We start from the raw sequence: 12,997 nt of genomic DNA, 5'->3' as shown, positions 1-12,997 counted from the left end.
TGCCGAGTGCTCGTGGCGCGATTTATCAAAGGTCCATGGGAGGCCAAAACACATGGTAAGCTTCTTTCCCACGTCTTTGTTGACTTTGCAAAGCGTTTCTTATTTAGGCAAAGGAAAAGAATCCTTAGGGCATGCTTTATTCAGGTCTTTATAATCTATGCACATTCTAAGTTTGTTCCCCCTTTTAGGGACTACCACCATATTTGCTAGCCATTCGGGGTATTTTACTTCCCGAATGGATCCTATTTTAAGAAGTTTGGTTACCTCGTCTTTGATGAAGGCATGTTTGACCTCGGACTAAGGCCTTCTTTTTTGTTTTATCGGATGAAATTTTGGATCCAAGCTTAGTCTATAAGTGGCTATCTCCGGTGGGATCCTTGTTATGTCGAGTTGGGACCAAGCAAAATAGTTCATGTTAGATATAAAAAATTAAATAAGCTTTTTCATGACTCGGGATTTAACCCCGTGCCCAGGTATACCTTTCGTTTGGGCAGATGTTTGATTAACATGATTTTCTCCAGTTCTTCAACCATTGAATGGGTAGCATCGGAATCATAGGGGACCACGAAGGATCGAGGGATCCCATGTTCATCATCTTCGTCGGTCTTCTGATTCTCTAGTTGGGTCGAAGCTGACGTTTGTGATTGCTATTTGGTATTCCGTTTCCCCTTTGAATCTGATCCTTTTGTCGATGATAGTGAAGATATCAGAATTACTTCATCGACGACAAACATCTCTTTCGCGGCCGGTTGCTCTCTATAGACCATTTTGACTCCCTCTGATGTTGGGAATTTCAGAACCTGGTGGAGGGTCGAGGGTACAACTCTCATATTGTGGATCCACGGTCTTCCAAAAAGGGCGTTATTGCTCATGTCGCCTTCGATTACGTGAAACTTCATTTCTTGGATGGTTCCGGCCACGTTTATTGGCAGAATTATCTCGCCCTTAGTAGTTTCACATGACATATTGAATCCATTTAGAACCAGGGTTGCGGGCATGACTTGATCCTGCAGACCGAGCTGCTCTACGACCTTCGATCTAATAATGTTGGCCGAACTACCTGGGTCAATTAACACACGCTTAACTTGAGTTTTATTCATAAGTACAGATATTACCAGTGCATCGTTGTGGGGTCGCATGACTCCTTCTGCATCTTCATCATTAAAGGACAAGGTTCCTATGGGTGCATAATCTTGAGTCTGGGATCGCTTCTCTCTTACAATCGACATCTTAGTGCATTTAAGCACCGACCCCTAGGGGTATCGACCCCACCAATGATCATATGGATGATATGTTGTGGTTCTTCTTGTTCGTTTTGTCTACTGAAATCCCTATTTTTAAAATGGTTTTTGAAATGGTTTTTGGCCCGGTCACTTAAAAATTCTCGAAGGTGCCCTTTATTGAATAACCGGGCTACCTCCTCTCCCAGTTGCCTGCAATCTTCCATTCTCTAGCCATGAGTGCCATGGTATTCGCACATTTGATTGGGATTCCTCTGGGCAGGATAGGTCTGCAGAGGTCGAGGTCATTTAGTATCTATGATGCGTCCGATAGTCGATACGATGGCGGATGCATCAATGTTGAAGTTATATTCCGATAACCGTGGTGCTTCCTTAGGTCCGGTATGCCTGTCGAACCTGTTCCTATTCATTAACCCCCGAGACCCTTGGCCTCGATCACCTCTTTTATCGCTTTGTACGGGGTTACGTCTTGGTTCGTTACCCCTATGATCTTCATTATACATGTGGTATCGGTCCCTGATCGGCCTTGATTTTCGGTTGATGCCCCTTTTAATAACGGACCCAGAACCCAACTGGTCGTCTTCAACTCTGATCTTCGATTGATACCGATTGTTTACATCGACCCAGGTGATAGCTGGGTACTCGATCAGGTTCTGCTTCAACTGCCTTGAAGCCACCGAGCTTCGTTAGTTTAGACCTTGAGTGAAAGCTTGAACAGCCCAATCGTCTATGACTGGCGGTAAATCTGTCAAACTGCTTACCCGAAAAACGGATAGAGTTGAATTTATACGTAGTTCTAAGGATACGTGGTATAGCTTGGTACAAATCAGAAAAGTATGTAGAAAAATATCGAATATTGACTGTAAAAAAAGGAATGAAATACAAACCAAACTAAGTAGAAAATAATTTACGGATAAGCAAAATGAATCAATGTACAAGGCTCACAAAAGGATAATTTCTCCTGTATCTATATATGAATATTAACAATCTTTTCAATAAGGGAGTGTGTAGATGCCTTAATGTTCCATTTGGAAACGAGATACGAATTCTCTTAGCATCTCGTTATCTTTTATCTTACCTTGAAAAGGTTCGGCTTCCTGGTCTCGACCTTTATGGCTCCAGCATGTGCTTTTACGAAAGAATCTGCAAGCATAGCAAAAGAATCGATAGAGTTAGACAGTAAATTATGATACCATATCATTGCTCCCTTTGACAGGGTTTCACCAAATGTTTTTGATAATACAGATTCGATCTCGTCGTTCCCTTTAATGGCACATAGGAAAATTGCCAAAAATGCCCTTGAACTAATCTGAAATAGCTCAAAAATACCCTCCATTTGTTTTTGGTACCAAAAATATCCTTGCCGTCTATTTTTTGGACTACAAATACCCTTAAACTGTTAGTCTTGTCATTAAAGGTGACATGGCAGTCCAACTGGGTTAGATTTGCTTACATGGCCATCCACCTAAGCAATCCAACATGGCAAAATTATTTTTCCGAAATTTTTTTTAAAATACAAAATCAACACTTATTCCGAAAAAAGTAAAAAAAAATCTTGAAAAATTATTTTCTGAAAAAATAATTTCCGGAAAAAATATTTTTCCGAATTTTTTAAAAAAATACAAAAATAACACTTATTCCGAAAAAAGTAAAAATAATTCCGGAAAAATTATTTTCGAAAAAATTATTTTCGAAAAAATAATGGTTTAATGGCATTTGGACCACAAAATCAACACTTTCCGAAAAATTATTTATTTCGAAAATTTTTATTAAAATACAAAATCAACACTTATTACGAAAAAAAGTAAAATATTTTCGGAAAAAATATGTTTTCGGAAAATTATTTTTCCGGATTTTTTTTTACTTTTTTCGGAATAAGTGTTGATTTTGTAATTTTTTTAAAATTCAAAATTAGTTTTTCGGAAAATAATTTTTCCAGAATATTTTTTACTTTTTTCGGAATAAGTGTTGATTTTGTATTTTTTTTTTTTAAAATCAAAATTATTTTTTCGGAAAATAATATTTCCAGAATTGTTTTTACTTTTTTTGGATTAAGTGTTGATTTTGTATTTTTAAAAACAAAATCGGAAAAATAATTTTGCTATGTTGGATTGCTTAGGTGGATGGTCATGTAAGCAAATCTAACCCAGTTGGACTGACATGTCACCTTTAATGACAAGACTAACAGTTTAAGGGCATTTGTGGTCCAAAAAATAGACGACAAGGATATTTTTGTTACCAAAAACAAACGGAGGGCATTTTTGAGCTATTTCAGATGGTTCAAGGGCATTTTTGGTCCTTTTCCGATTATTATATACTACTCCCTCCGTTTCAAATTATACGAGGTACTTTTCTTTTTAGTCTGTTCCAAAACAAATGACATATTTCTAAATTTGAAAATAATTCAACTTTAAACTCTTAATTTTACCAATTTTACCTTTAATGAGAAGTTTTTATAACCACATCAATGTTATGGCCCACAAAACTTTTACCCCATAAACTTTTAACACCACAAGTTTCAAAAGTCTTCTTTTTTTCTTTAAATTTCGTGCCGAATCAAACTATCTCATCTAAATTGAAACGGAGAAAGTACTATTTATAATTACGACATCTGCTACTACTGTCGATGCCGAGAATAGAAATTATAAAATGAAAGCTCTACCTTTGTTCTCGGTGATCTCATACTTCCTTCCAATTGTCAATGTATAGGCTCAATAGTAACAAAATTCCAAATAATATTTTCTTTTCAAATGTTATATTTTATATTTTTCGTGCAACGCGCGGGTACGAATATTAGTTTAAATAAGAACACTGGCAGTTTAAACCAGATGCAATATTCACAAAACCTCCAAATTATAAGAATGTTAAATATGGATGTTTTAGAACCACTGCAATTTCTTGCTTATTGTGGCAGTTCTTTAAAGTCACCATTTCACAACTGACGTAATATTCACACTTTTTTGAGGTGTTGTTCCCTCAATGTAATGTCTCATATAGGATGCAAATCAACAAATACAACAAAAATAAGTAAGTACATGTGTGTCATACTATTGTCATGTTTTCGTGCACGAATTAACTGTCTTTCCTTATCTGTACTTGGTTGAAATGACTAGACTCGTGAGTCAAAATTTCACATTACCACAACAAATAATTGATCCCATTAATGGAATAGATTCTCACTTGAAACGCATTAAACGAGGCTTTTCCTCAATAGCTTTCTCCTTCGGATCAATTTTTCAAATGACGATTAAACAAAACCAAATTTATAGCCTGTTTTCTTTCAAAAAAAGTAGTATTTATTTTAGAGAATTGAGTTGTTTGACTAAGTTTTTAATAAAATTAAAAAAAAAGTGATTTTGTATAGTAGCAAAAGTTATTTTTCAAAAGCTAAAAAGGTAGAGTAGTTTTTTTTTCAAAAACACTTTTGGAACCTTGGCCAAATAAAAATACCCCAATATTAACAAAAATATTTTGGAAATTGATTAGTCAAACACGGCCATTTCTTGGCAAAAGTATTCATTAAAGAACTTAATCTTGGGACTATTATTAAAGAATTTCTTTAATCTTGGCTCACGTCAGCCAACCCCCTAATGTTTAAATAGATTTTGTGGTTATAATACTACTACAACTAGTACAAAAAGTTTAAGTGTGGTTATAAAAGAAATAGTACTTCGTATAAACTAGAACTAGAAGTAGAAAAATTGCCACATCATCATCATCCAAACATTTGGCGCTAGCTTTTCTATTTGCACTACAGCCTCTTCTTGTCCTCCAACTCATAATATCCTCTACCCAAAATTGTAGCAGCCATGGGAGCTGGAGGAACCCTCTTCTGTTCTCAGAGTTTTAGTTTTGTAGTTTGTAATTACACTCAAAAAAATCATGCCCAAAATAATCGAGCTTTGGCATTGAAATCAGTACTTGTACACAAATTGACCACTTTTACTAATCAAGATTCAATTTTGACAAAACACCAGAATCTTCCTATTCTTCGACTTAAGGTTCTTACTAGAGCTGCTGATTCCTCTCAGCCATCTTCCTCTGCTATTACTTCCTCCGACAAATCTATTGTCCCCGATGAAGAGTTTTCACTTGCCAAGGTGCTTTCCTTTTCTTTTCTTTTTTATAGTTTTTCTATTGAATTTAACTTTTGTATACTGACACTGTAAAATAATTTACACTATCAAAGTATTTTAACATGTGTAGCAGTTAATCCAGTCTTATTTTTTGTAGTTTACTAATCCTTGATGTTTACTTATAATTATCGTTAAGAGCTTGTTTGGATGGTTGTTATATATCGTTTCATAATGTATCATATAGTATTGTATTTAAAGTAACAATACGATACAATACAATACAACATGTAACAACCATCCAAACAAGATGTTAGTTAGGTAATAGAAGTTAAATTCTTTTTGATTAATTTCTTTCATGGAAGAAAATTGGGAGGAAAAAGGCCAAAATGGAGCGGAATGATTATTGAGGATTCGTATAGCCGCCAGGCTCAAGCTAGTTTGGGATCAAAACATAGATGTTGTTATTGTAATTTTTTTCATTGATAGGAACTCCCACCTATGCTTAGCTAGTTTGGGATTAAAACATAGTTATTGTTTATTGTAGTTTTTTTCATCGATAGGAACTCCCACCTATGCTTAGCTAGTTTAGGATTAAAACATAGTTATTTTTTATTGTACTTTTTTCATCGATACCAACTCCCACCTATGCTTAGCTAGTTTATTTAGGATTAAAACATAGTTATTGTTTATTGTAGTTTTTTTCATCGATACCAACTCCCACCTATGCTTAGCTAGTTAGGGATCAAAACATAGTTGTTGTTATTGTAGTCTTTTTCATCGATAGGAACTCCCAACTGTGCTTTCACTATTCCCTTTTTTTCCCCACCAAAGGGACTTTTGATTTATAGAGGCTCTTTGGATCTGTCTTGAAAAGTGTCGCGTGAATGATAAATATAGTTGGCACAATGATACTCCCCCGTTTTAATTTGTTTAACACCCTTTTCTATTATGGGAGGTTCTAAAATGTTTTGATAGTGTCTATTTCACTAATAGATAGGTGCCTTGGAGCAATGGTAGGATTATCTCCGTGTGACCTGTAGGTCACGGGTTCGAGCTGTGGAATCGGCACTGACCCTTGCGTTAGGGTACGCAGGATACTTTATGCACGGGCTGCCCTTTTTAGTACTATTCCGCTAATGATATTGTTTTATACAACTTCCTCACAGCTTTCAGTGATTCACTATTCAAATTCTAAATTTTGTTCTGATGTTTCATCTATGAAACTAACAACTGTTTAATAAATATTTTCTTTAACTTCCACTAAGATAATCTGTAAGTCGGTTAATTAACATCTGAAATTTTGTCTAGTCATACATGCTATATGAAATGCAATGGAGGGAGTACATCAGGTGTTAAGAAAACATATGAAGAAGAGGTCAAGGAGTAGGACTAGTAAATTTGAATTTAGTGCAAAACAACTAGTAACTAGATTTTGAGTTAGAAATTTTATACTTTTCTTTCCATTAGAAATTTAAGACGATTTTTAGCTTGACTTGTATCTATATATTCTCTCTAATTCATTTTTATATGACACTCTTTCCTTTTTAATTTGTCCAAAAAGAAAGACAAATTTCTATATTTAGAAACTCTTTCACGCGAAACTTCTCATTTTACTCTTATTGACTTGCACTTATAGCCATATGGAAATGTCGTGGCATGTTTAAAACCACAAGGATAGTTTTTTATGTGCCGAACAGCCGAAAGTTCTTTCTTCGTTAATCTCTGTGCCCAATCAAACACCGTTAATATAAGATGAAGTGGAGGGAGTATTTATTTGAGTTGTAGCTTTTTCAATACCTTTATCTATATCACTGTTGTTGTGTTTAAGTTGTTTTTCTTACTCTATATAAATTATTATTATTTTGTTTTATTATGTGTTTTTCTTTAATAAAATTCACGATTTTGTTGTGCCTTTTTTTATGTTAAAGCCCATATGAACTTGGACTTTTCTTCGTTTTTCGCCTTTGATGTCATTAAGAAAGATTGCATTACTAATCCTCGTACACTCAAATTGCTGGGTCCTGTAATACTGGATTATCACTTGAGCTAGTGAAACATTTGATTTTGACTAAAATGAACGTACCCCTAAATATGTTTTATAGGATATCAATATCTCTTACTTCCTTTAAATCTACTGGTCCTGAAGGATTTGTCAATAATTTTCTCTGTAATTGCTGTAATATGCAGGTTTCTTTTGGTGTCATTGGGCTTGGTCTTGGTGTTTCACTTCTCTCGTGAGTATAATTAATTGATCAAGCTTTATACTATTTACTTCCTGGTTGTCCAAATTTACAAAGTAATACTTCTATGGAAAGGAGGGGGATGCAAGTCAATCTCCACAATCCGTAGTTCTTGCCTCCCAAATATTTGACTTCACCGACAAATCTTTTAACAGATATTAGTTTGCATATGTGTTCATATCACACCGTAATAATGACGAAGGAGAGTCAGATTTTTTTTTTTAAATCATAAATGTTTAATGAATGTCGAAAGTTTGGTTAACAATGATTTTAAAATAACAAACACATATAATAACTATGTATTATTCTTTCTTGGTTACATGTTATTGAGTTGCTTTCTTCATCACTATCTTTTGATATCTATAACTAAAATCTATGGTAATGTCTCAAAATCCTTTTGAAGGATAACTGTTAAGTTGTTTAGGATTAGATTAAAAATAGAGCAATTTATTCTAGTGTACTCTTGTATGGGACTGGGTGTAGTTGTTGTTGCTGCTGTTGTTGTTGTTCTATACTCTTTCCGTAATTTCCTCTGATCAAGAACTCTACATGTATGTATAGGCTTTTATATTTGTCCTGTTTTTTTTTTAATAAATGCCCACGCTCTTTAGTTTTTTTTGTTTTGTTTTGTTTTTTCTCTCCCCTTATAGTTTCATAGCAAAGAAAAGAGATTATTGAAGGCACTTTCCCTTTCTTGCTTTCTCATTTTGGACACAATAAATTTGGCATTAAGGCTACTTTGACTGTTCTATTGTTCATTACACTCTACAGGTACGGATTTGGGGCATATTTTAACATCCTTCCTGGTTCCGAGTGGTCTGCATTGATGTTGACTTATGGTTTCCCACTTACTATAATTGGCATGGCTCTTAAGGTGATTTACTTCTCCTTTTGTTGACCTGCTTCTTTGGAGTTATAAGGCCTAGGCTCTTAGTATTGAACAACCGTGTTTCTGGGAGTCTATGTTCTATCAACGGTTGTTTAATTCATTGATGAATATCTTTCTGTTATCAATACATGAATGTGGGGACACACCTTTAGTCCGTAACATTGGTGATTCTGGCATAGAAATCTATTTCGTCTGGAAAACTGACTCTCTTTTACTTTTTAGTATGCAGAGCTCAAGCCTGTGCCATGCATAACGTACTCAGATGCTCAACTACTCAGGGAAAAATGTGCTACTCCAATCCTTAAGCAGGTAATGTTCTTGTCGACTACCGGAAAGCCCTTTTGTTACTCGATGGTTTTCTTAGCATGTTAATCCATACCAAGAAGCTCCAATCTTTTTTGCGAAGTCGTGTAATTTTAGTATCGTTAATCTGCCAAAAGTTTGTGATACTCAGAAGTCAAAGATAATAGTCTCTTTTCAAGTTAAGCATCCTCCTTTTCTTTTCCAACAGCCCTACAATAGTGTTTAGTATTGTGAAAAATACACAGTTTATCGAACCTTGGGCTACACAATTATTACAGGGAGTCCATCTTTGCTCCTCTTAATAAAAAAAATTTCTCTCTTCTATTCCCAGAAGACCAATGTAACTGTGGTCCTTAATGTTCCCCGAAATAACACTGAATGATATATATGTGCTATTCTTATCATAATAAGCATGAACCACAAACTTGGAGATTCATATTGAGATACACTTAGTAACTTGTCGCATTTCACTGGGTCAAGTCATGCTTTTGCAATTCCTTATAGGATTTTTCTACTGCGATAAAAATGAGGCAAAATGCCAATGTTTGCTATTGGTGATTTGCTACTAATACTTCTTTTGACTGTACTCCCCGATTTCGTTTCAGTTATTTCATATTCAGTATGGTTACATTCTCAGATTACTGACTAACTAGTTATAGGATTTTCTTTCTGTAAGGTCAGGAGCGATGTGATAAGATACCGTTATGGGGATGAGCAGCATTTGGATGAGGCATTGAAGCGTATTTTCCAATTTGGACTGGTAAGTTCCCTTAATTTTGTGTTTTACAAACTGATTTTTTAAATATTCAGATTAAATTTTGGCGGATTTTCTTGGAATGGAGATTTAACTTGAGCAGTATGAGAAATTTTCCAGAAAGGCTGTCAATTTCATAGCTGTGGATCTCATCAAAAAATGAAGTACCTTAAAAAAAAGAAAAAGAGAAATTTAAAAAAGAGCATGAAAGGATGGGAGATTAAATGAGAAGCGAACACCTTGGATTTTCTGGTGAAAGTATAAACAAAAATATATGATAGGTCCCTTTCTAATTACTTTGATCTTTGAATGATGTGAGCGTTATAACTCAATGGAAAATAATACTCCTAGCAAAAGGGAGTCTTACGTTGATGTTTCATCTCCACCTCAGAACTTGTCGATCTCACACGTGCTTCATCTATATGGGAAAATTATGCCCCCACCAAGGAAATGTTAAAGATATAAATATTTGTGTTTGCATTCTAATAGCTATTTACATAACTAAATTATTTTCATCATGCCATGCAGCTTGAGCAGTGAACTTTCTCATGGCTATTTTATAATTAGCAAGAATAGATACCCAGTTCTTTATGTATGAGTTTTAATCTCTAAGAATCTGCCAAATCCAGAAACTCTGTATGCAGACAACGTTCTTTCTCCTTTTGAAAGATTCTTTAGAAACTTTTTACCGCACTGTGAAGGTGATTGATTTGGGTCTCCAAGAAGCCTTCTAGAAATTTTATGCTTAAATAGTTAGCAGGCAAATACACCCTTGCAAGTTCATCAATTGATGGAATTTAGAGAAAAGATGTTATCTCAATACCAGTTGCAATGATGTCATCTTCCTATCGTAATCATTTTTCAGGAATATTATTATGAGGGTTTAACCATCGACTCAAAGCCTGTAAAAGAATAAATTATGTATCTGGTTACTGAAGTTTGAAAATCATCAAGTGCATCCTCAAACTTCACTCCGTGAACTTTTTCCTTCTTTCTTTTGGTTTATGCATGAGCTTGTCTTCCATCTGCTCTTACCTTCTAGCAGCTTCATATCACCGTGACATATCAACGATTTATTCCCCAATTCTGACAGTGATGCACTTTTTAAGTGTAATAGACACAAAATCTTTGGGAACTAGAATGAACGTCTTTAATAGATTCAATCTATTGACCTTAGGTCTTAGACATCCAAATGTTTCTCTTGATAAAATTTTCTGACTACTCTTCCCTTTTCTCTTTTCATTGCAGGGTGGTGGAATACCACGTAGAAGTGCTCCCATCTTACAAATGATTCGAGAAGAAGTATGCTCGTGAACTTGATTATGTTTCTAATTAATAATTTGCTTCCTCTTATGAAATGATATGCCGAGTAGTTCCTTTATCTATGTTGCTTACTTTCTGTTTTTCTTTTTAACATTGCTTTTGTCACCTATTAGACTATCTATATTTTCTAGATTTTATGAATTATCCTCCCTCCCAAAAATATGAAATCTCAGTGGATCCTACAATTCCACTCTGTTTGGACCTTGGCAGATTCTTTTCTTTTTTTCTAGTGGGTAATGAGTCTGCATCTCTACCCTACTCCACTTAAATACCATGCTTTTGTCCGTGATAGAGTTTGGACTCGCGACACGCGCCTAACCCACACATCACTCATTTTGTTCTTACTACTAGACCAAATCCCCGAGGGCTCAGTTGCTATTTGGCGTTCGCTAAAAATGTTTGTGGATTTTGGTCACTGTCCTTAGAAGCCATCACATAAACAAACTTAAGTAAATCATGTCGCTTGCAAACGGCCTTTTGCTTATTGAGTATTGTCAAGCTCGTTTTCCTTTGAATTTTAATTTCAGCAACTAATTTTATTCTAATTCAGGTGACTGAGGATGGTAAATACTGTCTAGTGCTGGTCTTTGAGGCAAAAGCTCTGCAGTTGTCAGATCTTGAAAAAAGACAGGTGACATAATAATACTGTAATTACCTCCATCTCATCCATATGGTTCTAAAACTTACATTCTAATCTGCTTAAATCTTGGTAGGCAAAATTTGCGTCCTTCTTTGGACCAGGAATATCAGCTGAAATTGGTTAGTTCTGAAGTTTTACTTTTTTGTTGAACTTGTAAGACTTCCAAATTGGACTTGTTTGCACTAACTTTCATAACTTTGTTCCTGCAGCAAAGGGAGAGAAAGATGCACTATATGAAGTACGGCTAATTTCCAATACAACATTGTAGATTGTGAGAAATTTTGTAACTGTGGGTATAGTCTGTTGTTATATAATTCATTCTGCCACATAAATATATTGATATTTCTTCAAAATTGCACTGTACATTGTTGAACCCATAGGAATATATAGAATGATGAAAATTTAAAACCGCACATGGTGCCACATTGTATAAAACCTGCTTTTATTTACCTTGTGCACATCTGTAATTTTTTGAAGAGGTGGTTGATATAATAAATAAAAAATTGCTTGAACGAATTTCCTTGCTAAGATCAAAGAATTGATGGAAGTTGTAAGCAACAATTTCCAATTTCATTTGGAACAATTAAGTTGGCCTGCAAAGTTTGGAATTTCATCTTGTCATTCTTTAGTTGGCTCAATTAGCTTACTACGCCGCCATGGTGCATGTAACGACCGACTTGTCGTTTTAAGAAATTATGCCCTGTCCAGTGACCTAAGGTCTCGAGAAGTTTCACAATATGTATTATGACCCGCGTGTGTGGTCGAGTTTGGTTTTCGGAAGATTCTGAATTTAATTTAAAGATTTTTTTTTTATTTAGAAGCTTAAATGGAAAGAGTCGACCGGAGAGTTGACTTTTAAACAAACGACCCTAGAATGTAATTTGGATGATGGCAATAGTTTCGTATGATGATTTCGGACTTAGGCGTATGTTCGGATTTGGAAGTCCGTAGGACAATTCGACACATTTTGGCGAAAGTTGAAAATTATAAGATTTTGGAAAAAAGTCCGACCGAAGGGTGAATTTTTGATAATGAGGTCGGATTTCGATTCAGAAAATTGGAATACCTCCCTTACGTCAATTATGACTTGTGTGCAAAATTTGAAGTCATTACTGATTGATTTGATACGTTTCGGCGCAAAATATAGAAGTTGAAAGATTTGAAAATTTATAATTCGATTCGATGCGCGATTCGTAATTCCAGTGTTGTTCAATGTAATTTGAGACCTCGAGCAAGTTCGTAATGTGTTATGGGATTGGTTGGTATGATTGGTTGAGGTCCCGGGGGCCTCGGGTGTGTTTCAGGGTGGTTTCGGATCATTTGGAGTTGTTTTGGAATTGTTGATTCTGGTGTCTGGTTTCCTTCTTCGCGAACGCGAAGAAAGTCCCGCGTTAGCGAAGAAGAAATTTTGGGGGTGCTGGATTTGACCTTCGCGAACGCGAAGGAGTGGATGCGAACGCGAGGCAAGGTCTGGTCAAGCTTACGCGAACGCGACACAGTGGTCGTGAACGCGAAGAAGGAAGGGGAGTCG

The 12,997-nt window shown here is 35.4% G+C and overlaps 1 protein-coding gene across 1 annotated transcript; it reads left to right on the top strand.

Annotated features, from left to right (window-relative positions):
* The first annotated feature begins 4,945 nt into the window (after window positions 1-4,945).
* LOC104090063 (uncharacterized) lies at window positions 4,946-11,915 on the top strand. The gene is made up of 9 exons (XM_009595097.4): window positions 4,946-5,341; window positions 7,505-7,551; window positions 8,329-8,431; window positions 8,669-8,755; window positions 9,426-9,509; window positions 10,752-10,805; window positions 11,377-11,457; window positions 11,540-11,585; window positions 11,676-11,915. Exons 1-9 carry the CDS (start codon window positions 5,051-5,053, stop codon window positions 11,732-11,734), a joined length of 852 nt encoding a protein of 283 aa, XP_009593392.1. The 5' UTR covers window positions 4,946-5,050; the 3' UTR covers window positions 11,735-11,915.
* Window positions 11,916-12,997: the final 1,082 nt, after the last annotated feature.

Source organism: Nicotiana tomentosiformis, chromosome 9 (genome assembly GCF_000390325.3).
Source record: "Nicotiana tomentosiformis chromosome 9, ASM39032v3, whole genome shotgun sequence".
Lineage (NCBI taxonomy): Eukaryota > Viridiplantae > Streptophyta > Magnoliopsida > Solanales > Solanaceae > Nicotiana > Nicotiana tomentosiformis.
Note: the sequence above shows the minus strand (reverse complement) of the source record. Positions and strands in the feature narration are given on the sequence as shown.

Coding starts and splice junctions, on each gene's coding strand:
- LOC104090063 (XM_009595097.4), top strand. CDS start 5,051: ATGGGAGCTGGAGGAACCCTCTTCTGTTCTCAGAGTTTTAGTTTTGTA. Junction 5,342..7,504: donor AAGAGTTTTCACTTGCCAAG/GTGCTTTCCTTT, acceptor TGTAATATGCAG/GTTTCTTTTGGTGTCATTGG. Junction 7,552..8,328: donor CTTGGTGTTTCACTTCTCTC/GTGAGTATAATT, acceptor TACACTCTACAG/GTACGGATTTGGGGCATATT.